The sequence below is a fragment of the Tetrao urogallus genome, assembly GCF_951394365.1.
Source record: "Tetrao urogallus genome assembly, chromosome: 1".
NCBI lineage: Eukaryota > Metazoa > Chordata > Aves > Galliformes > Phasianidae > Tetrao > Tetrao urogallus.
This window is the reverse complement of record NC_136813.1, coordinates 84,402,485-84,428,192: the sequence shown is the minus strand read 5'-3', so window position 1 is coordinate 84,428,192 and position 25,708 is coordinate 84,402,485. Positions and strand designations below refer to the sequence as shown.

The following is a 25,708-nucleotide window of genomic DNA, read 5'->3' as shown; positions in this document are numbered from 1 at the left end:
AAGGACAACTAGAGCTCCCAGAGTACTCCAATGCTATTTTGCATGGGATTTCAGCTCATCACAACGCAGAAGAAACACTAGAAGCCCAATGCTCTTCACTCAGTGTTGTCAAGCACGTGTCAGTGGGCTGGTAGATTGAACTTTGTGTCCATAATGAAGAGGAGGAGCCATGTGGTCTACCAGTAAAGACCCCAGTCTGCTTCAAATGCTGTCGGTTCCTTTCCTGATGAATGCCACAAATATCCTGCACAGAACATAGCACTGACCTGGTTAATGCAGCACACTGGGCTGGTAGTGGCACTATTCTAAGGCTGTTCCTCCAGGAAGCTCACCAACATCCTTGCAGGATCAGACTAAAGCTATGCTTTGACACTGTGCCTTTTGCACAGAGAGGCAACCCTAAGGTTTTTGCATGCATTGATACATACATGAGAAAGCAGATACTTTCTCTAGTCCCAGGCAGTTGCAGTAAAGATCCATAGAGAACCTGAATAGTCATAATTTCTTAGTGTGTTAAGCAGTTCAGACTATGGAAAGAAGACATTTCTGAGAAACAGATTTTATAGACTGAGCTGAACAGATTTTTGGCATTATTTGTAAGCCAGTCATTGTTAAGCCTTTGTACTTAGAAGAGCAATTATGTCTCCTTTGGAAACATCCTTAGTTGAACTCTTAAAATAATAAAAACACTCCTCCGTAAGACCACATTAACATATGGTTTTCGTAATGACAGCACAAACAAATCACCCACTCATCACACACATTTAGGAAGAAGACAGGAACAAACAGAACAAAAAATTTCTACAGATTACTTAGAGGTCCTGATCAATCAAGGGGAAAAAAAAAAAAAAAAAAAAAAAAAGTGGACTAAACTGAATTCAGAATTTGTCTATGGGATATTGAATACAGATAAAATATGCATCATACAAATAACCAAAACCAAAAATACCACTGAACTTTGTAAGGCAAAATTTATAGATATCAAGCTGCAAAACTGTTTTGCAGAAATGTCAAGCTGAGGATGCCTAGCTTTCTAGTTTGCTTTTTAACTTTGGTGATGCATCATCAGTAAGCAAGAGAGAAGGTGTGTTTGCACCATGAACCAGCTGGAGTACCTTTGCTCCAAGGGGACTTAGCACCCCCCAGAAACTTGTGGGCAAGTCCCAGCCAAACCAGAGCCTTCACTACATGCACTGCTTCACCTCCAAGAGCAGCAGCAGGAATCTGCATTCTTGAAGCTCATGTGCATCTTCTTGGGGCTGAGCACAGGGAACAAACTGGACTACCAGCAGTGGCCAGCACAGCTCCCATGCAGCTCCCTGTGACAGCATCAGCATGATGTCAGAGCAGAGGAAAAAGAGCAAATAAGATCCACATTCAAAATGGAGTTCGTAGTCTGACAGAGACCCAGAGGGAGCCTTTACTGGGAAACAATTAAAAAAATGAGCGAGAGCAAATTCCTCTAAGGAGTGTTTTTGCCTGCATGTAGTTCTGTTGTTTTTGCTTGCTCTCTTCCAAGTGAATCTATGTCTTGTGAATAAAAGAATGGATGAGAAAACTCTATGCACTCATTTTGATTCCAGTTGGGAAAGGGGGCAAAGCAGATCTCTCACACTTGTCATTCCCTCAGAGCAGAATCACTGAGCAGCCCAAGTTGGAAGAGACCCACAGGGATCTTTGAGGCCACCTCCTGGTTCCACACAGGACCACCCAAAATCAAGCTCCATATTTGAGAGCACTGCCCAGATGCTCTCTGAACTCCAGCACTGGTGGCCGTGCCCACAGCACCGTGCATCCCGTTCCCCGCCCACCGCCCTGTGGCGCAGCCCCTTTCCCTGACCCCCAGCTGCCCTCCCCTGACGCAGCTCCATGCCGTTCCCTCGGGCCCTGTCGCTGTCACACAGAGCAGAGCTCAGCGCTGCCCCTCCGCTCCCTGTGAGGAGCTGCAGCCGCCATCAGGCCTCCCCTCAGCTCCTCTGCTCTGCGCTGAGCACAGCGAGGGTTCTCAGCCTCTCTCATACATCCTATCCTCTACACCCTTCCCCATCTTTGTAGCCCTCCCTTGGACACTCTCTAATAGTTTTATGTCCTTAAATTTTGGCACCCAAACCCGCACCCAGTACTGGAGGTGATGGCACAGAGCAGAGGGGATGCCCAGTGGCAGTGCTGGGCCCGGTGCACCCCAGGTACAGGTTTACCCTTTTGGCAGACAAGACTAAAGTACAGCTGTAAAGAGTGAGGGCTGAACAGGAGCTCCTGCTACCGCATCCTGACTGTTGCAGCAGTCTGTAGGACTGCCTAGATAGTAGCAGCACTGGGAAACATGTGGTGATAAAACTTATGTAGGTAGAGCCAGAGTGTCTTGAGTTAATGGCAGGAAGAGGAAGTAGGTTTCCTCCTCCAATCCTTAGCCAAACCATTTGCAGATTCAATCAAGATCAGCATTTCTGCTGCTACCAATATTTAGTTCAGAATTACATCCCAATTTTCTTCAGCAGGCAACACTGCCTGTCTTGCCATTTTGCTGAATGCGCTTCACACTGGTGCTTGGTCTCATAGCTCTCATCTTCATGTTCTGCGGAAACTACTGTCAAGCCCTTGAGAGCACTGTGAGTCCTGAAGTTGATCAGAGCTGATGAGTTGTGGTGCAGGGAATACGTCCATAAAAATATATATATAAAATAAAACAATAATAATGAAAATCAGAGGGAAAAGAGGAACATTATCTGCCTTTGAACAGCTTTATCAGCGGCAATAGCTGCTTTCAATTTTTGTCCATCTGTGTTACCATTTCATCACATATCAACATCTGAGTATTGAAAAATGAGAAAAATTAACAGTGCTCCTGGAAACAATGTTCTCACATAGTCTACTTCATTATTGTTGAGCTTTGAAAGGTAACTAAATGGCAGTTGATCCTGTGGGGAATTTCTTGAGAAATAATCTTTATTATAAAGAAATTAGTGAAGTTTTACTTGATGTTGTCGTTGTGAAGTTAAGAAGAGTCCTAGTAATAAAGTGCCATAGCTCTTCATGAGTGCCACAAGGAATGCACCTCTCATTTGTCAGTCTCTCTCCCCACTTGCCAAGGGCCTAGATTTTTGCAAGAAAATTAGCCTTGAAAAGCAAGGGGAATTGTAGAGCTGCTAAAGCAAGTTGTTCCTTTGGCTGCAGCTGGTCCTGTGCTCCAAAAGTCCCACATTTGACTACGCTGGCCACACACATTTTTTCAGTTATCAGGAGGAAATTCAGTTAGTGTTACTTCAGCCAAAAAGAGGAACCCCAGAAGTTTTAGGAGGACTCTTCAGAAGCTTGAGATGAGAGGAGGGCAGCTGGGCATTTCAGTAACAGCTGGGCCTTGGAGAGCAGCATCAGATCGGAGACTTCCTTGCCTTCAGAAATGACTCACATTAATTATCTTTTCTCTCTGTATATTGTCTAGTGCTTACTTGCTATAGTTCTGTATTGTTTTTCATTTCTTGCAAGAAAATGAAAAACATCGTTACCACATTTCCCTTCAATTTAGGATTTTTAGCCTTTTCTTGGTACAGGATTTCATTACCATAAGAGCCTGACATTGTTTGGGCTCTTTGCCACTCAGATGGCATTTCTGGAGGGTCCTCGACTTTTTCATTGTGTATTGTTTCTACATCTGCCCTTCCCACTTATTATTTTATTACTGTTAGCTGTATAAAAAGCTACTCAAAAGAGGTTTTTTGTTTTTTGGTTTTTTTTCTGAACTGTTTATATGCACTTAAGCTACAGAAACTTAATGGGAACATCTGTTAATGGTGTAAGTGGTATGTGTGATTGATTCATCGTTTTAGCTGCTCTAACAAAGAAACTCCTTACATTTTCTTTGTGAGACAGATGGCCAGGAAGGTCCTCAGCCCATGTTCTTGCTCTCCCCATTCATTGGTCATAGTTACTTGAGTGATGGTGGTGGTAGGCAACTCCTCAATACCTACCAAGAGCATCAGGTATTTGTCTCTGAAGAAAAACTTCAAAATAAAATGTATCACTGCATTCATGATCAGGGCTGAGAGCTGTTCAAATAATTTCTGCAAAGTAATGCCATGCTACAATCAGCACCCTTTTTTATGAGTTTTATAATATGGAGTGCAACCAACCAGAGGTTACCTCCAGAAAGTTAAAAGCCTTTTATTTTTCACTTATAAGAAAACTACCGACCAAGAACACACATTTTGCATAACCTTTAAAAAAAAAAACACTCTTATATGGGATGGTTTTTTTTATAAACAGCAAAATTTTTAACAGGAGTATGACAACAGCTGCAGCTCATTGAGACCCATGTCAGGCAAAAGACAACACTCCAGTGTCTTTTAAGACTTACTGGAGATGGCTCAATTCCCCTTCCCGCCCTTTATTAGGCTAGTTATCAAAGGAAGCCTCAAATTAGCTCGGGACTCCAATCTTTGTGAAGCATTTTGACTGTGTAAGATTAACCCCTCTTAAGTCATAGCAGACATCTACTTCTGCAGCTTGCTCCCACCACTTCAGTATTAGCTTCCTCCCAGAGATACCCTAAGGCAGTAATGAGTGCAGTTTCACCAGATGCATGCTCCACTGCATAACCTAGCTCCCCTCTAGCCACATGCATATCAGATAAATAGTCCAAATACTTGGATGGGATTTACACAGTAGCAATGAAGTCATGGTCTCTGTGTTAAGAGTGTAAGCCTGATAGCAGAGATGAGATCAAAAGCTTAATGGATAATCAGCTTGCCTTGTTAACAGTGTTGTAAGTAAAACAAAAGTGGAAAGATCAATCTTCTCCCTTAACTTTCTATTTTTTCTTCCTTCCTTTTCTGGGTTAGGGTTATGGGAATGCATCTTGCTGCAGACCTACTTGCCACTTAGCATTGGCTTTGTTTAATAACTAAATCGCAGGTGCTGTGCACCCAGCACACGTTGCTTTGGAGATGCCTTTGGTTCTCACCTGTTTAAAAACTTCTCACTGCACATTCTTTATGAGGTTTTATCTTTTCATACATTTCTGTTTATCCTTCAGCAAGAGACAATTTAAACTACTACTACTTAATCTGCATGACAGTCATCCCCTCTTCACCCTTTCCTCATCCCCTCCAACATGGTTTGTGGTGGGAACCCTAATTTCATTAGGATAACAAATTAAAATGAAAGATAATGTTACAGAATTAGAGAATACAAAATGGAAATGCAGAATTTATACGATGATCCTAATACAGAAAAAAAAATCATAAGTAAATAACATTTTTCAAAGTTAAGAAAACTGACAAAGGAAGGTTGAAGACACTCAACACACAAAAAAACCATCATAAGTCTCACATGAGACGGCACTAGACAAAAGGATAGGTATTTCTCACTGTAATACCTACAAAGAAGAGGATTGCCATTTTAACATCTTCCTAGAGCATCACAGATTGGATTATGGCACTGCTCTGCCAAGTCATCAAGAGCTGGGATAACTCCCAATGGAAGCATTTACTTCTGCTCCAAAAACCACCTGGTTGCAGAAGAGTCATCATCCCCTCCTCCAGTGCCTGGAGCCACTGAAGTGTCTGAAGGTTAGGGGCTCTCCACCGTCTTTTACTCCTTGAGTTGGTTGTTGTGTTGTGGGGTTTTTTTTATTATTTGCAAGCTCAGTATCTCATGTATGTTCTCTCACAAGTTGTGACAGTGAAGTTACCTGTTACAGGTGCTTGGTCAAATGATGAGTACACAGGTTGAACTTGCAGCCAGGAAGTATAGAGCAATGAAGGATTTTTTTTTCTTTTGATCCTCCTTATGCTCCGAGGAAACGCTTTGCTTCTGAAGAGCCTTTAAAGGTGAACTCAAAATGTGGCCAGAGTTTAAACTGCTTAACTTTCTTTGAAAAATTGTTCCCTGCAGTTAGCTTGAAGAATGCACCTATGAGCATTTAATTTGACTGGATTTTAGGGGGAAAGGGGATTATACAGCTTCTGAGCATGAATAATATGTGATCTCAGGAAGGTCTAAGATGATTACAGAAACATCGCACTGGTGCTGGCCAGAAGCCCTCCAAAGCACACTGAATTGCTGGAACCATGAGATTTGCCTGTCTTTGCACAGATTGTGACGTTTGCAGGAATCAAGAGTAACCCCAATGGCACTGTCCATACTGGCATCAAGCTGATCCCACAGGCAGTGCCAGCAGACTCTGTGCCGCCATATGGCAGGCTCAGCAGCCACCCTACATCGTCTCACTGTCTGAGGACTTGGCAGAATCAAGCAACCTGCTCGTTGCTGCAGGAGGCCTCTTGCACCTTCCACAGTTGACACCTTCCCACCACAGCTGTCAATTTCCTGTGATGGGAATTGGGTGCATCCTGTCCCCAGAAAAGAGGTACCAGAATACCCAACCCGCTGAAAAGTCTTATTCTGGCTGCTTTCCCAAATCCTTCCTTTCATCTTGTTACCTGGCCATGACACAGCAAGAATAGGCAAAAGGATCTGAAGCTGCCTGGTGTGCTTGTGTGGTACATGCAAGTGGGATGCAAAACAAATGTAAGGAAGGTCATGCAAAAAGTGCTGCAAAGGCTTGTGAAACAGGCAGCATGAATGCACCTGGTATGATGTGTGGGTATCCTAAAGTACAGTAGTAAGGGGCATGGCCAAGAGAAGCATGCAGATGTGGCTGTTGTTACGAACAAGCAGGGTGAGCATCATGGTCAGAGGGACCTCGTGATGGTGGCATTAGGTTTGATGTTGTAGTTGGGCAGCTAACTTAAAATCATAGAAACATTAATTCTGGAAACAACCAGGAAGATCTAGCCCAATAATCAACCCACCAGCACCACATCCACTAACCATGTCCCTCAGTGCCACATCTCCTCATTTTCTGAACAGTTCTGGGGGCAGTGACTCCACCACCTCCCAGGGCAGGCAGCAGGAGATGAAGACACAGATAACAGATACATAACAAGACGCCACCTAAGCTTCACACCAAATTCAGCGGTTTGTCAAGGTACACTGATGTGTTTAATAAGACAAACTCAACTCAACAAGCGGACAGTGCTTCTAGACTAGTTTCAGTCTCCAAGATCATGCAAACAAAAGTTGCATGCGGAATATAATGCAGTTGCTAATACTAATCTTTAAAAAAAGTATTGATCATATAACTCTCTTAACTCTGATGGGAAAATAGCAAAATTGTACAAACATAAGGAAAGTTATTTGAGAACTGCTCCTGCATGTTTATTTAAAAAGTGTGGAAACAAATATTAAGAATTTGAACAACAGAAATTAGAAAAAAAGCCAGCATGCTCATGCAATCCCAGATCAATCTTCTGCTTTCCTCCCTTACCAGAAAGGCATCTGACATTCTTTGTAATTCTTGCACAGGCTTAAGATTGTCTGTCAGGCACTGGACAAGAAATGTCAAAGCATGGGATGAGACACAAAAGGTTTAAAGCTGGCTATGACGACCATACTGAAAATTTCTTCTACAGCCCTGTTTACATAATGAACAAGGGAAACAGAAGGTTGCAGGAGCTACATAGGGCGCACTGAGGTAGAAGAGTAAATACTCATAAAAATCTTATGGGATCTCCCTGAAAGCCAGACATACAAACTGCTGTAGGGTTTGCAACTGCATCAACACTTGTGAAAGTGAAAACAGCCAGTAAGTCTAACTGTGTTAGCCCAAGTGCCTTCTCTGTTCTCGTTCAGATCATCTACAATGGGAATCAGCATCATGAATGCATAGACTCAGGGATGAACTCAGAACAACAAGAGTGAGGAAGACTCAAAACATCTAGGTAAAGAAAACATTTCTGCCATGTCCAGTCTTGGCTTCATGAAAGGAGAAAAAAGGCAGCGTTTTTTTACTTTTGTTAGCATGCAGCTTTTCATTGCTAATTATGGGAACTGCACAACAGCACAACATACTCCAAACTCTTCTTTCAACAGCCTGCTAATGTTAGAAAAGAAAAAAGAAAAAAAAGATTTTAATTCATTCAGGAATAAAAGCCAAAAAGCTTTTCATTATTGATCAGGAATTCAATCAAATAACATCATCAACAACAACAAAAAGTGTGTGCTTAAACCTGAACAGTACAAAGACGTTAGTTGTCTGTCAAAACAAATTGTCAGGCATGTTTGTGTTCTACACAGAAATAGATTTATTGAAAATCTTAAGTGGAATGTTTGTTTTCACCATCTACCAAATAATATTCTGTGGGGCTTTGTTCTGAGTACTGAGCAGCTGCATCAGAAACTTTTTAATTCAAGGAAAAGTGACAGTTCCTTTTTTACTTCTGTGTATTCGCTCTTACGAATTCCAGGAAAATTGTATAATCCCCAGCTCTCTCTGGCACACCATTACCTGATCACCACAATGGCAAACATTTGTAATAAAAATCAGTTAATATGCAAGCCACTATTTTATATGCTATTTTCAGTCCCAGCGATGGTTTAAGAAGTACCTTCATGTAGAATTTGTTTTTCTATTCTTTTTGTGTCTGTTAAGGCTGGTATAATCAAGAAGTTAATTAGAATCTCAAGTGTTTCGTTCACGTGTTAAGAGATTTGTCTCCATTAAAAAAAAACCCCAAACTTTACAACAAGGGAAAATGTAGGGTTTTTTAATTATAATTGGCAGTTATACAGTTTTGAAGAAAATGTGTATTGGAAGCACGAGAACCCAAATCAGAGCCTATAAGCATCTTTAAATAGGAAGTTTCCAATGTTATTATTTATAACACTTGAACTCCTTTACTTTCTAGATGTTTATATTACCACAAAGTTCCTGAAACCATACTTATCAGGCCATCTACTTCTATATTATTAGTATAAAGATTGTACAGAACTGCACAGAATAAAAAAATGAAAAAAAGCAGTAAAATAACGTTGTGTGGCTTCTCACTCAGCAAACATCATTAGCACCCAACTTTGCACTGAAGGAAGGAGTAAACTGAGGTTTAAATGATTCTCAATTTCACTTCTTTCTCAGCCCACATTTACTTTAATCTTTGTTATTTAAGGAGATGGCGTTTTGTGTTCTTTTTGCAGTTGTTAATTTTTATATGATGCCTGATACCTATGACAATAAGATATGTATTTTGGAAAGTCTGTGTTGCGTACAGACAGCCAGAGCTGCTTCTTGTGCCATCTGCAAAGACTATTGCCACTGCTTCACAATGAGAACTCTTCTGAGGTTTCTTTCTGCCCAGGGAGGTGGTGCAGTCACTGTTCCTGGCAGTGTTCAAGAGGTGTCTGGATGAGGAGCTACGAGACATGGTGTTGTGCTTGTGGTAGCAATGGTGATGGGAGGGCGGTTGGACTAGATGACATAGTAGGTCGTTTCCAACCTTGTGATTCTATGATTCTATGACTACTTACCATAGAATAATAAAATCATTAAGGTTGAAAAGACCACCACAGAGGCCTTGCCCAAGCAGCAGACCTGGTACAAAGAGGGACTGCTATGGGGGGTGGAACCATTTTGACCGCACAATGCCAAAGGGACCTGCCAAGGGACACAGGCCTCCAGCTGCAGTGTGCCATCGGAAGGCTCCTGTACTAGGCCCCCTCACTTTAACTCCTGACTGGAGAGGAGAGGAAGGGTACGGGCAGCTGAGAACCCCACGCCGTGAGACCCCTAGGCCCAAATGGCCGCCCTCCTGGCAGAACTACATCCCCCACAATCCCTCGGGCCGCGGAGACCCTCGCTGCCTGTGACGTCATCTCACGCCCCGCTGCCCGCTCGGGTAGCAAGGACGGCGGGCGCATGCGCGCTACCACCGCGCGGCCGCAGAGGAGACGGCCGCCAGCAGCGCAGAGCGGCCGCGGGGGGTGGAGCGGCGCGGCTTCGGGCCCAGCTCCGCCGTCAACAGCAGCTAACATGGCGGCGCGGAGGCCGCGCAGCGCTCCAGGTCAGTCCGCTCCCGGGGACCCGGCCACTCGCGGGGAAGGGGCGGAGGCCCGGCAGCCGGCCTTGCGCTGGGGGCCAAGAGCGGCCTTTGCCCCTCTGTGCCGGGAGCAGGCGAGGATCGCTTGTGCTCCGGCCCGCACACGTTCCTCCCGTCCCCGGGTTATCGCCGGCCCTGTGGGCGGGGCGAAGGGCGGCCCGAAAGCGGGATGTCGGGGGGAATTCCTCGATGCGCGGCCGTGGGGTCCGCACGGGTTTGTCTCGATGCGCTGTGGGAACGGGAGCGGCGTCCTTAGCATCCCCGTCACCTGCTGTGTTCGTGCGCCGGTGCTGAGGCGCGTGGGTTTAAACTGCTAACAGTTGTATGGCTGCGAAGGGTGAGCTTAATGTCACGTACAGAGAAGGTCGTGTAGCAGCGGGGCATCATCAGGCAGCGCTGTTGGCCATAGAACGCGTTATTCGTGTGAGCTGTGGCTTAATACTGCCCCTACGTTATTAATATCGTGTTACCTGCTCGTGAACCATCAGCACTTGAAAGCTGGAAAGAACCTTCCGTAGCAACTTTTACCATTATGGCTCTAATTATTTGTGTTTCAGTAACTGGGAGCAGGGAGGGAAAGAATTCATACCTGCGTGTGTATTGCCTGCGTTCTTAGCACTTCAGTCACAATTAGTAGCGTTAAAAATAGACTGCCAGCATCCTGACAGAATGCTTACATCCCCAGTTATTAAGATTCCAGGTAGTAATGTGGCTTCTCTTACTGATGTCTCAGCATTGTTGCCGAGCTGAGTTTCACCTTAGGTATTCATAACTGAACCAGATTTTAATTCCTGTATATATCCATAGAGAACTATGATACGTTTTTAAAATGTTCCTTTATGAAAGTAGACCATCTATTCCCTTTGATGTTTGAATGGAAGTGGTGTTTATGATGTTTAATTTGAAGTTGTAGGAGGCCTAGTTTGGAAACGTTGACAGAATTATACAGAAATTGCAGAACTTAATTGAATTCCTAGCTTAATTTATTTCATCTGTTTCAGAACAGGAACTCAAGTGCCTGTTCTTGGCTAATTAGTCAAGCTGCTGTGAATTCCCACAAGGCTGGGAATTCTCAGTCTTTCAGAACTTTGGACTATGGAAAAGAAAAGCCTGTGCTTTCTCTTAAGTTAGATGTGTTGCAAATGGCTTAAGATTATCACTGCAATTGTACTGTGTCAGATAAAAGCTGTACACATGAAAGCCATTAGCTCCAAAATGAAGTAAGAAAGAATAACAGCTTGTTGTAAAGCTTATTGAGATAGTTTCTCAAAGTGTTTCTTTTGATCTTCTACTCAGGACCTCATCAGCTTTGGTTGTTGCCTTTGTCTGATAGCCCTTGATGACTATATATTTTTTTTTTAAAACCTTTAATTTATTCTTTTGTTACTTGGAGTCCACAATCAGCTTTTGGTACCTGCAGCATCCTGCAGCAAGGTGTTCTGCGGGTCAGCCAGACCTGGAGGAGAAGCAGGGAGGACTCCCTCTTTTTTTTTTTTTTTTGAGTTCAACCAGCTGCCTGCTAGCTTCATGTGATGCCTTAGTTCCTCCACTTGAACAGAGGGATTCCTGTTCTTCTGTGCCAGGCATGGATTTTATGGATTATACCTTTGCTGTCGTCTTGTATTGAAGCTTAATGACATAAAATCTTAAACTAATTTGCTCTGTTAGCCTCTGGACCTTATATGGCATTTAAAGCTATTCTGTTAGCTTTAAATGCCATATATGGTTCTGTTAATGTTTGCTTCTTTGTTGGTGGGTTGGTTTGGTTTGGTTTTTTTGATAGAACGTTAGTGCGCTGTGTAATTAAGAAAATAACTTATTTCCTTTCTTCTTCATTCTTTTTTAGAACACGAAAGCGATGATGATTCCTATGAAGTGTTGGATCTAACAGAATATGCAAGGCGTCACCATTGGTGGAATCGTTTGTTTGGCCGGAATTCAGGACCAATTGTAGAAAAATACTCTGTAGCTACGCAGATTGTGATGGGTGGAGTGACTGGCTGGTGAGGGAATGTTACTTTCATAACTGCACTGGGCCTCTTAACTGTATTTTGAAGAGCTATTTCCAAGGCTGTTTGAAGCATATACATGTATTTTGTCTAACAGACTTCCCTTTATCACTTTCTCCTCATTCTAAGGTCATTCTGTAGTAAAACACACCAGTTAAGGGAACGCATACCAGCTATTGCAAAAAGGATTTGAAGAAATGGCAGAACTCTAGAAGTTTTTAGGAGTAAATGGAAATCTACTGCATGTAATTTTTACTTCTGTGGAAAAGCAGATTTACTTACTAGTGTAGATTTAGAGGCTTAGTTGTGATACTATGGCTAAGGTGTATTTTATTGGTGACAGAAATGAAGACAGGAATGTGTGTCAGAATATATCTTTGTGGGCCTCATTTTAAAGCGATGTCTTTGTTGCCCTAAATTTAACTGGAGCCATTTTGAACAGCTTAATGGTGTCTCTTCTCTTAACATGAGAGCAGCTACTACAACATAGCTATGCTAAAATAATTTATGGTGACAGGCAGACTGTGTGTATGAGAATAGAAATTGCAGAATGGGGCCACAGTCTTTAAGTCAAGGTATTTGTTATTTGTGAAAGGTACTTGACTAGTATTTGTTTTCTGCAGTAGTGTTCAGTAGAAAACAACATTATGGTTGCACAGAAAGCGAGCTTTGGAAAGTGAAATGGGTTAAAAATGAAATGATGATGTATATGTTTAGTACTGCGTAGGGAATGTAGGCTGAGCTTTCAATCTAGTGTTTGATTTACCTCTAAAATAACTTCTGCAGATGTATATACACAAACTCTGAAATTTCTAGGAAATTTCTAGTTAATGGGGTCTGGCATTCCATAAAAATGGCTAATTGAAAGACTTGGAAACTGTATTTCAGTATCTGTGTATGTGTATATACGTATGTGTGTGTTTTGTATGTAAATAGTTCATATACAGAGTTAAAATATATATATATAATAATAATAATACAGTGTGTGAGATTAGGAGGGGCAGAACATACCCCAGAGGATGTGCCTGCTGAGATCATGGGACTGTCAGCCTTGGAAATATCCTGCACCTCATGGAGTAGGATGTGGGATCCCAAGCAACCACATTCTGCTTGGAGCTTGAGTTTGGCTTTGGCTTTGGCTTTGCAGTTGGCCCAGTTTGGGAACTAGAGGGAATAACCTCCATAGGCACCTTTCTCCCTAAACTGTTCTCTTATACTGGTATCTCTGCTGGTCCCCATTTGATGGGGGCACATTTAGAATGAATTTCTGAATTGCTAGTTGCCTTGATCCATTAAAAATAGACCATTGAAAATGCTATCTCTCAAGAGAGCACCCTTCCCTGTTTCATTCTCCTGTTTTTCCACCAGCTTTTAGCTCTTGTTATAGGTTTGTAACTTCTTTTTAGCTGGGATGTAAGCAATAGATTGTGTAGCTGAATAAACGATAGTAAAATATATTAACCTAACACTTGGGAATAGTTATAATGGCACATTTATATTACTATATTGTGCTTTATTAAAGTGTTGTATTCAATAGCAGCATGCAGCTTTTATGTATACACGAAGCCTGGAGATCTCAAGCTTAGCTTAAAGGGGCCATTGGGCAGCCATAAACTAGCAACCATTGCTCATGTTGTTTTGCCTTGGGCATTAGTCATTAAACATTGCTTGTATTAAATATTCTGAAGTTTTATAAATGTGAAATGATACACTTGCTTTGTTAAACGAAAAACGTAATGGTAATTGTCGCCGTCAGGAATTTTGGACTGCAGCATTGTTCAGCAGACAACTTCATTGGACTGGCTTTTTGTTTTGTTCTCCTAAGGTGTGCGGGATTTTTGTTCCAGAAAGTCGGAAAGCTTGCAGCAACTGCAGTAGGTGGTGGCTTTCTTCTGCTTCAAGTATGTAGAATTTCATGCTTTATAAGTTGGCAAACATTATTTACTTAATCAGTAGGAAAAAAACTCAGCTGCTGGGTAAAATTTAATTTGGAAGGCTTCTTATCTACTTCATCTTTTTCGTGTTACCAATCCACAACTTGATTTCAGATGGAAAACTGTGTGCAAAAGAAGCAAAGAAAAAAAAAGTGCTAAACCAGAATTTATTCCATCCTGTACCATAATTTGTGTTAAGCCAGAAGAAACCTTTGTAGGGAAATTGATGCTGTATGTGATTCAACATTTTCAGATTAGAGGAATTTCCTTCAAACCTATGCTTAGAGAGATAGGGTATGTAAGCTGTATTTATTTAAAATAGATCTTTAAATTCTATCAGTGCTTTGAGAAAACTGGGCTGCATTGGCAGTCACTTGGAAGATGTACTCTGGTCCAGTTATAAAGCCACGCTTTTCCTTTTTCTCCCCAAGATTTCTTCACTAGCTTTTTCACTAAACCTCTGAAAGTCTGATAGCTTCATTGCATTCCTCTGTTCAACTAAATTTCAAGTCTAAAAATCTTATGGTGTCATCTAGTGTAACCATTTACATTTTTCATCAGATACTGTATTAGGGGAGGATTGCCCTAATATATATTGCCCCAAAACCTTCAAATAAATGAAAAGGCTTTAAGTGAAGGAGAATTTCACATGTCCTTCTGTGAGATGCCTAGTAGTAACTTTTAATTCCTTTACTAGCATTTTTCACATCTTTGTGGGCTTGTCTTTTTTCTTTAAATGAAGAAATAGACTGGTGCCTGCTTGGGTTCATTCAAATAATACAATATTTTCTGTTTTGTTTTTTTTTTTTTTTTTTTTAGACAGAGCATTAAAAATAGCTTCTTTTTATTCTTGCCAACACAGCCCTGGAATGTTACTGAAAAAGCCATTCCACTTTTATTTGCTGCCTTGGTGGCAATGGCTGTTAGATCCAGCTGTTGATCAGGACTGTTTGTGTAGGACTTGTCATTCCTACTGTGTAATGCAACAAGATGTCAACGGTTGCATGAGTTCCTTCTTTCATGACCATCCTTTTTTTTTTTTCTTTTTTTTTTTTTTTCCTTGTTAAACATAAACACTGCATCCCATTCCATATGAGAATGTATGCTTTTCAAACTGTTTGGTTTAGCTTGTTTTCAGTAGGTACAGAACATATGTAGTTTTCAATTACTCAGTTACTTTCAGTTATCTTCAATTTACTTGACTTTGAATTATTCAAAGCAAGCATCGACAACAATGTAAGGAGTCAAAGAGAAACACTTCTGATATGAAGCTTCATGGTATTATTTGTTCTCTTTCATCATGGTGCATGGTGCATCATGGTGCAGGTTTAAATATCCTGGAAAGCTTTGGTTATTGGGCTTGTACCTAAACACAGGGAATGAATTTAACAAGTGTATTGAATCAGAAAGGGTTCAGGAGCACACAGGTGTACATCTATTGGCAATGCGTGCAATGGCAGCAAATGAACCAATCTGAAAACCCCTCAGTTGTTTAGCCCACAACGTGTAGTTCTGCGTCATGAGAGAATATTTAAGTTTTATATAATTTATATATAGTCAGTGAATCTTGAAAGCACTCATCGTTCTTTTCCACCAAGTTAAATATCAGAATCTCTCTTCCCATACAGCGTGCTGTTGGTCTTAACTCATTAAATGTCAGTATTTATCTAAATATGACTGTAGAGTCTGCTGAACAGAGAGGCTTGGAATCCAGGAGCAGTAGGCAGAACATTGCCTGCAAGTCCCTGCGTTAGTGCTTCTTGCTACAGGAAGCTGGAAAGTTAAAACCTGTAGATAGAAAAGAATAGAAATTGCTTGAAACTTATTACTTATGCAGTGTTTTGCTTGTTGAACTGTGAAGCTTAGGGAGCTGTCTATACACTAAATTGGTTTGCCATTTGTTTGAGTGTCTGATTTCGTAGTTGATCTCATTTACGGTGTATCTGAAAAGGAATATTAGCCAAGAGGAAAAAATAAGCTGCATATTTTGAATCTAGTCTATATCTTTAATTAAGGAAGATCAGATTTTCTTGGAAGGATTTGAAATAAATGCCTTGCTTTTTCAATTCAAAGCATTTTGCATTTTGAAAGCTGAGTCATAAATTCTATGGTATAATTACATTTCTGTAGTCTTTAATTTTTTCATCTAAAGATCACACATTGTGGTGTTAATTTCATTTTGAATATACGTTCAGCGCATCCCCTAACTGGGCAGAGGAACACTTCAGCACGTGACTAGAAACTTCCTTTTTATCTCTGCACTTTTCTGAAGCTGCAGATTTCAGTTAAGCTCCTGATTGCAATATTGACATTGTAATTACCTGCTCAAACAAGAACTACAGAAGGCAACATTCTTGGGTAAAGCCCATTCACTAAAACGTTTCAGTCCTGAAATTTAAAAAGGGTGGTTCTTTTTTTTCCAGCATGTGATGTTATCTGAACAAATCTAGTATGAAACTGAAAGCAATGCACTTTGAAGTGTCAGTTTATACAAGAAGCAAAACGGTTTCTCAGTTTTTTGTATATGATCCATACGTTTCTTTCAGTCTTAATTAAGATTTAAAAGTAGTTTGTGGAGAATAAAAATGAGATTAAGGAATTTGCCTTTGTTTTTGTAATTAAGACCTGTTATCACATCTTTTTGCTGATTCTTTTAACAGCTTGATTTGATCATTTAACTATTTATTTTTTAAGAGATGTGATTCTTCATGTATGCTGGTTATGAATCCATGTCTGTGCACTGTACTAAGGAAAACATAATTTCTCAACTCAAATACTAACCTAAGGGATTTGCCTTCTCCAACTTTTGGTTATATAGTGAGATCAGTGTATAGTTCAGTGAGATCCTGCAGAGCAGAGAAGTATGAACTCCATGTCATTCTGCTATAATAAATTACTTAAAACTGTAGTTCTTAACAAGTGCCTGATCTATGTTTTTAAATTCCTGCATCCTTAGTAATGCTTTTTGCTCTGCACTCAACACATTAACTGCCACCTTTTCCATTTTGTGTTGACTTACTTAATCATAAAATGATGTATTTGTCTGTGTTTTCAGTGATATATTTTGTGTCATTTCATTAGTATGATAAATTGACTTCACATATTTGTTAAATAATTTTTTAACTTAGGAAAAAATAAGAAACAAAATAATAACACAACAAAACAAACCGTAAGCTACCCTTGTCTATACATTTTGCAGAGAGATGTTGGTGCCACTCTCTGATGATGCTGTGGGGCTGCAGCGAAGCGAGGAGAGGGCAGTGTGCTTTTGGATTGGAGACTTGATAACAGAGCTGCGTTCAGTTTTGCATTTGTTGTGCCAGTTGGATGGTGGCTGAAAATGCAGCATCTGGAATATCATTTCTCAGTCCCTCCTTATCTTTGTATATCAAAGCTAGAGGTTCATCAGGTCTATTCTGGAAACTTGTCAAGAGCAGTGAGGGTTGCTTACCTGTATAAATACAGCAAGAAGCTGAGAACATGCAGCTTGCAGGGAGCTTCTGGGCTTGGCTAGGCTTCTTTAGTATGAGGGAAATTGTGCTTTTGAGGAAATCAAATCTTCCCATCCTGCTGTCCCATCTTACTATACACATTTTTTTGCTCTTGCACATTATTTTCTCATTACTCTTAATGATGGTTCATGGTAACAGATTACTTGCGTACCTATCCAGTATCACCCCCAAAATGAGATCTTCCCTTTAGATTCTCTGCTCCCTTCAATTAGTCTAGAGATACAGGTAGTTTTAATAATCTTGCACTGATGTATTTTTAATCATCTTTTTAGAAAATACTTTTTTTTCCCAGTAGTTTCTGGAAGATCTTTTAAAAAAAGTAGTCTATTAGTATGAGTTACATATGCATGTACATACATTCGTAGTCACATAGCTATGTATGTGTGAAGATGATGATAATAGAACATTAATACTTTATCTCCATTATCTTAGGGACTGGCTTTGAAAATAGTAGTGAACTGTAAGAATTTGTATTTATATGCGTATTGTAGGAACCTTGCCTGTAAGGTAGTATTTTCTTCTATGATGAATTAGGATTTAAAAATAAAAGTCAGTTTCGCCAACATTTGGCTTTACTGAGGTTGTTTCTGTGGTTATATACAAATTATTATATACGAATACAGGGATTTATATACAAATTTAGGGATTAGTAGGACTGCAGCCAAAGTAGATGTGACGCAGGCTGTGACTATCACTGCCATGAAGTACAGACCTTTTTCCTCACATCTATACATTTTGTATTCAAAACACATATTTATACATTTTATATTTAAAGCATTATCTTCTATTACTTATTTCATAGAATTGTGGAAGAGCTTGAGTTAGAAGAGACCTCAAGGATCATCGAGTTCCAACCCCCTTGCCATGGGCAGGGTTGACAGCTGCTAGGTCAAGCATTAGATTGTTGTCCAGGGCTCCACCCACCTTGGCTTTAAACATGTCCAGGGATGGGGCATCCATGGTCTCTCTGGCCAGCCTGTGCCAGCACCTCACCACTCTCTCAGTAAAGAACTTCCCCTTGACATCTAATCTAAATCTCCCTTCTTTTAGTTTAAAACCATCCCCCCTTGCCCTCTTACTATCTGCCAGTTTAAAAAGTTGATTTCCCTCATGTTTATAAATTCCCTTTAGTTGGAAGGTCATGATTTCCCTGCAGCCTTCTCTTCAAGCTTAACAAGTTCAGTTCCTTCATCCTGTCTTAATGGGAGAGGTGCTCCAGCCTTTGGATCATCTTAGTGGCCCTCCTCTGCACCCACTGCAACAGCTCCACATCTTTCCTGTTTTGGGAGCCCCAGACCTAGACACAGTACTCTAGATGGGGCCTCACAAGTGCAGAGTAGAGGGGCAACCACTTCCCTCATCCTGCTGGCCACTCCTCTTACGATGGAACCCAGGATACCATTGGTTTTACAGACTGTAAGCACAGACTTGCTCATTTAAAGTTTTTCATCAGCAGGGATCCCTAAGTCCTTCTCCACAGGGCTACTCTCAAGCAGTTCTTCTCCCAGCATGTGTGCTTAACTGGGATTACCTCAACCCAAGTGCAAGACCTTGTACTTTGTTTTGTTGAACCCCGTTAGGTTCACGTGGGTCCACATTTCAAGTTTATCAAGGTTCCTCAAAGCAGCACCTCTTCTTCTCTGTCTACCGTGCCACTTAGCTTGGCGTCATCAGCAAACTTTACTGAGGGTGCATTCAGTCCTATGATGTATGTCATAGATGAAGATGTTAAAGAGTACCAATCCCAAGATGAACCCCTGGGGGGGGGGACACCATTCATTACCAGCCTCCACCAAGGCATAGAGCTATTGGCCACATAGATACATACAAAGATTCAAAAGCAGAACTTCAAATCTCTGCTCCTGAGTTCAGGGAGAAATAAATATATATATAATATAGCTATTTTTGTGTAAACTGGAGTTCTGACAAAAATGTTAGCTCTAATTATTAGCTAAAATGAGCTTAATTAAAAACTTCTGCCTCATGCCTGTACTTTATGGATAGCTGAGCTAATTAGACTAGACCTAATGATAGGTTGTTTCCTTTAAAGCCTTGTATTTATATTCTGCTTCTAATGTATTTGCTTGCATTTCTTGCATGGTGTTGAACTTTATGTAAGTCCATGCTTAGTTTTTTAATTTATGAGTTAGAAGAGCCATTTCAACAATCAGGCCTCCTTCAAATTCATATGGTAATTTTGAATTCATTAAAAAAAAAAAAAAATTAGCCTCCACCTCAGCATCTTGTTGTTGTTGTTATTTGTTTCTTTTCCCTAGTTTGTCTTCCAGTCAGTGAATGTGCAACACAGTGTGGTTTAAAACCTCTTTCGTGTCTTCATGCTAAATAGGTAGTCCTTAATTAGCATCACAACACCAGCACCTGTATGCATAAATTGGTTTTCCATTAGACAGGCAAGGCTAATAGATTTTTTATATTCTAAGATATCCCAAGCTTAATATATTGTATACTTAAATACCTGTCCTACATAATTTCATTATGTGTGAATTGTACCATTTGGATAGAATATTTTTACATAAATTACATGAATTTGATAAACGTGGCCTTGGAAAGTGTCTGAGAAATCTCGCTCTCTGTGAACTGGTTTCTGTGTAAGTCATTTACCTTTAAAGGTAGTGGTCTATGTTTATTGGTCTTAGCAGTTAAAATCGTGGAATCATAGAATCATCAGGGTTGAAAAAGACCTTCAAGATCATTCAGTCTATCTGTCCACCTGCCACCAGTATTTTGCCACTAAACCATGTGCCTCAGTACAGCATCTAAACATTTCGTGGACACCTCCAGAGGTGGGGAATCCACACCTCCCTGGACAGCCTGTGTATTGCCTCACTGCTCTTTCTGCTCTTTCTGTCTCTTTCCCCTGGCACAACTTGAGGCTATTCCCTCTTATCACTGTTTTACATGGGAGAAGAGCCAGCCCCCATCTCATCATAACCTGTGTTCAGGTTGTTGTAGAGAGCAATAATGTCTCCCCTGAGCCTCCTCTCAACTGAACAATCCCAGTTCCTTCAGCTGCTCCCTATCAGACTTGTGTTCCAGATCCCTCACAGCTTTATTGCCTTTCTCTGGACTCACTGCAGGGCCTCAATGTCTTTCTCATAGTGTGGGGTTCAAAACTGAGCACAGCACTCAAGGTACGGCCTCACCTGACCTGTGTACAGAGGGATGATCACTTCCCTGCTCCTTTTGGCAACACTATTTCTGGTACAAGCCAGGATGCTGCTGGCCTTTCTGGGCACGCTGCTGGCTCATGTTTAGCTGTCAGCCAATACTCCCAGGTCCATTTCTTTCACACAGTCTTCCAGCCACTCTGCCCCAAGCCTGTAGCACTGCCTGTTGTTGTGGCCAAAGCGCAGGATGTGGCACTGGGTCTTGTTGAACCTCATCCCATTGGCTTCAGCCCTGCAATTCAGTCAGATCCCTCTGTAGGGCCTTCCTTCCCCCAGGCAGGTTGACGCTTCCTCTCAGCTTGATGCCATCTGCAAACTTACTGAGTGTGCACTCAATCCCCTTGTCCAAGTAATCAGTAAAGGTACTGAACAGGACAGGCCCCAGTGCTGGCCCCCAGGGAACACCACTCACGACCGGTCACCAGCTGGATTTAGCTCCATTCAGCGCCACTCAGCCCAGCCATCCGGCCATTCTTTACCCAGCAAAGTCCTTTTTACCCAGCAAGTTCTTTACCCAGCAAAGAGTGCATCTGTCCAAGCCACAGGTGGCCTGCTCCTCCACGAGAATGCTCTGAGAGTAATCCTTAGTTTTGATTTTCCTCTTTTTCCAGCTGATGAGGATTTTTTTTAATTATTATTATTTTAACTGTACCTAGAATATGCAGTAATTGCCTGGTTTTTAGGCTATGTTGTTATAAGCATTGAAATATGTATTTTCTGAATTGTTTTGAGAAAACTTGAGAGGACTGACAGCTGAGTAGCAGAACATTTTCCCTTTTTCAGGAGTAAATCTGAATAAGAGAAAGTTTGGGATGACGATTGAATGCACTATGGAACCTCACAGCTAACTCATGTCACAGCATTTGCAGTGTTTGTGTTTCATTTTTTCTGCTTACGGTCTCTGTTTTGTAGAATTTTATTTTCAAATACTTATTTGTTAGACAGTTTAAATGATGTAAGATAATAGTTCTCATTATTTCTAAGTGTGATTCTTACTAGCCACAAATATGCTGTCACAAGTTAGAGTTCCACAATTTTGAGAGAAACTAAAATGGAACTTGCTTTTAAAATAATTTTTGTCCTGTAAATTTACTTTGCTTTCCTATTCTTGCAATTAAAGTTTCATGGAGTGCTGAAGGAAAAAAAAAATGAAGGTTTTTATAAGCAAACAATAGAAAATTGGTAAAATTAACAGTCTGTTGAACTTTGCAATTACTTGCTCATTTTCAGTTGCTCTTACGGCAAGAAGATGTTAGTGTTTGGAGTGCCTGTTGTAATTTGAGGAATGTCTTTTCCTTTATCTATAATTTAAAAAATAAAAAAAAAAAAAAGCAGAAAACAATATTTAAACAATGCAAGCAAATTTTGTAAGCACAAAGCTAGCATATTCTGATTCAGAAAATGTTAATTAGAACAGTACTAACTACAGTTTATTTTCCTAGATCGCTAGTCATAGTGGATATGTACAAGTTGACTGGAAGAGAGTTGAGAAAGATGTAAACAAGGCAAAAAAACAGTTAAAAAAGCGTGCAAATAAGGCAGCGCCTGAAATCAATACTCTAATTGAAGAGGTAAGTCTGTGGTGATGCACCTTCTTGCCAGCCAGTTTTGTGGGTTTTTTTTTTATCTTCCCCTGCATGTCGTGCTCAGTAGAAAATAGTTCCTTGGTTTTGCACCACATAGTTCTGATTATCATGGGAAGGTACCAGGGTGTATACCTTATTAAAAGTTTTTGGTGTGTGCTTTTTTATTTAGTTAGGTATTTTGTTCACTTTTATATTGTTATCACACAATGATGTGTATAATAAATTAGCTTAGTATTAACTGTTAACTTAGGAGTGATGTAGGGGCTCCTGTTGGCTTTGCCAGTTAGTCTCTGCACATTCTTGGCTCAAGATACTGTGGAAAGTTGAGGGTGTATGGTTAAAACATGGTAGCTTCAAATACCAAAAAATAATTTTTTTTTTTTTTTTTTAAAAAAGGGGTTAGGCTTAATCCACTGATCACAAATTCTTTATTTAGACAAAACTGACCTCTCTTCCTCATGACAAGCAATAAGTGTTTTGCAATGAGTTGTATTTTTTTTGTCAGTCTCATTTTCATGTGTGAAGAGTGTCTGTCTTCAAAATCTGTTACATGCTATGTTGAAAAGAGGTGAATTCTTTCTGATCAGTGTCAGTGAGGCCATTTTCTCTTTTCCTTCAAAGAGCCTTTATATCTTTCTGTCTTTCACACACACACACACAAAAAAGTTTGGCATATTCTAGTACTTTTTCAAATGCCATATAGGTACTGCAAGTTTTTTTCTCTGCAGCTGTGATTCCTGACCTGGAATGTGCTGCAGACAACCATGAAATAAGCAGCCACATTGAGCTTTGTAATTAAGGAGCTTTTATGTCTCATACTAAATCTGATAGTTAGGTTGCTAAAAATTATCATCCATTTTAATGTGGGTTTGGAGTGGAAATTCAAGAGAGGTGATTTTCTGGCTTTTTCTGTACCCCAGATAGCTTAGCCTGTTCTCCATTTCACAGCAGAAATGGGCAGGACATGGTGGCTTGTTTCCCTTTTTCAAATTACATCACTTTTTTTTTTCTAATTGTGTACTAGCTGCTAATTTGAAGTGTTCAAAGTGAAGGGTTTATGAAATGGCATCTGTTCGATATGTGCTGTATTCAGTGATTACTTCATGAAATCTTGTAAAAAACATGTGGTTTTTGTAGGATTAATTGCTAAGAAATTAGCTCACATGGAGTGAAGTATATCATTTTCCAATGCCTCTGTCTTCCAAAAGAACATTAATTTTATACTAACTTTTTTTGTATGTGTGTGATTTAATTTGAAATGATGATAGTACTCATATGTGTTTTGGGGTTTTTTTTGCCAGGTTTGTAAAACAACTCTCTGGTTTTAATAAAAAGAGTGGCATTGACATGGAATTACTATTCCATGAATAGTATTGCTTAGAGAATAGAGAATTGCTTAGTAGTTAAACTCTCCAAATGCTACCTGTATTGTAAACGTATTGTTAAACTCAGTCTAGAGTCAGTTTTCACTCCATTGTTGCCAGAAGTTGCCACCTAACTGTTTGTATTTTCAAACCTGTTAGTAACCACCCTCTCAGTTTCACTATGCTTGTTCCAGGCAGTTGTGATGAAGGTATTAAATGCTACAGTCAGACACAATGGGCTCAGTTCTTGACGCATGCTGTTTTTCTTCTCAGTCAACAGAATTTATCAAACAGAACATCGTGGTCTCCAGTGGATTTGTTGGAGGCTTTTTGTTGGGCCTTGCATCGTAAGGATCTGAACCATCTCTTCGTGATGGCATTCGCATCAAAGAACAGTTGTGGTGACACGCTGTCAGAAAGCAGCGTGGATCACTGGGCCCTCCAGAGCAAGATGAGAGGACTAGGTAGACAACTTGGAAGCTTTTACATTTTAGGCTTCTGCCTCTTGAAGCTTGGCAAAACTAGGATTTGCTGAAAAACTGCAGCGTGCTCATTAAAAGCATTTTGGGGCAAAACTGGTTCATCGTCATCATGACTTTTTATCTATGACCTTTCAAGATCTGGCATTTTTAAAATGTTATTCTTGGAATATAGGTATGTAACCATACTGTAAGAAAGAAAGCTCCATTTCTATGTTTGCAAGTAAATACTGTTTATTTTCAAAGTATTTTTCTTCATGCTGTAGTAGATAGTATCAATGACTGCATAATGTATATGATACTGTAGTTCCAGCCTGATGGCTGGCTGTGTTCTTCAAAGTCACTGCAATAATCTTTAAATCTGTAATACTCTTTTTATGGAGTATTAAATAACAAAGAATCATGAGCTCATTAAAGGTGAAAATTAACTTTGACTCTGGCCATTGTATGCATAGAGAATGTCTCATTTCACAGCCTGTGGGCATCTGGTACGAATATTTGCAAGTTACCTGCGATTCCTGTTCTAAGTGCATGTCTACATTGTTTTTCCCAGATGTGTAGACATGGATAAACTCATCGATAAAATTGTGGTGCAAATTGTTGCAAATGATGCAAATGATCTGATGCTTGTTCCATACTCGGTAAACTGTAGAGGTCATTTCAGACATGAGTAGATGGTGAAATGAAGTGCTGAAGCTTCTGATATGAGCACTTTGCAAGGGTTAGTACTTTGCAAGGGTTAGTACTTCGCAGGGCTTGGTATCACGTCATTGTGATGTACCTTGAGTGAACCCAAGGCTTCTCCTGCAGTCCCTTTTAGCTGGAAGTGAAATCAGAGATGATGCTCACTTTCATATTCACCTCTATTGGCACTATGTTCTGCCCAACATAGACTTTTTTTAAAATCTGACTTCCAGTTCCCAGAGTGTCAGCTATGGAGAAGCTAGGGTACAGATTGGGTTCAGTCAGCTTATTGGAAGAGTGCCTATTTCTTCTGAAGTCTGGCAAAGCGAATGGAACTGCTGGATGTGGTTGTTCTCCATCTTTGACAGATCAAAGCGGGAGGCAGACTCTAAAGGAGATTGGAAGCATAGCTGTAGAAAGGCTGGAAAATTAATTCTGAAGCAGGGTTTTAAAGTGGTTTAGGTAATTTGTTGCAAGATTATCTTCAAGAAGTTGGGAATCCAAACACGTACTTTGTACATGTTTCTGCATTTCAGGCTTGTGAACCTTTTACCCAAGGCCCTGTTTTTTCTGCTTAAATATTCTACCAACAAGTTAATGTGAAACTGAGCCTGCCTCGTGCAGGTTGTGCTGGGTTCTCAGTTAAATGTTTGAACTGTGGTAGTGATGCATTAGCCATCTGATGGCTGAATATGAACTTCTGACATGTAAGACGTGTGATGAACATCCATCCAGTGGACTCTACAAGAAAGGCCTTGGCTGTTGTAAGCTAACATATATTTAGATTAGGGCAACTGTGGACTTCAGAGGCCTGTACTGTAGGTTAACTTCACATCTATGCATCTGGCCAGGGTAAGTTCTGAAGCACGTCATGCATGCCTGCCTGCCGTGCTTAAGGATTTAGTTAAGCTAAAACCTCTTGAAGACTTTGTGGATATTAAAACACAAAGAAAAACAAACAAACAAACCCCACAAGAAAAGGGAAAAAAAAAAAAAGAAACACTAGCGAACACAACCACA

General features: G+C 40.5%; 1 protein-coding gene across 1 annotated transcript; it reads left to right on the top strand.

Moving 5' to 3' along the window:
* Nucleotides 1-9,865: 9,865 nt before the first annotated feature.
* FUNDC1 (FUN14 domain containing 1) lies at nucleotides 9,866-23,876 on the top strand (the record flags this gene model as incomplete). The annotated part of the gene is made up of 5 exons (XM_079533296.1): nucleotides 9,866-9,896; nucleotides 11,779-11,935; nucleotides 13,767-13,842; nucleotides 22,018-22,146; nucleotides 23,799-23,876. The coding sequence occupies 5 exons, from the start codon at nucleotides 9,866-9,868 to the stop codon at nucleotides 23,874-23,876; spliced, it is 471 nt and encodes a 156-aa protein (XP_079389422.1).
* Between the last annotated feature and the right edge of the window lie 1,832 nt (nucleotides 23,877-25,708).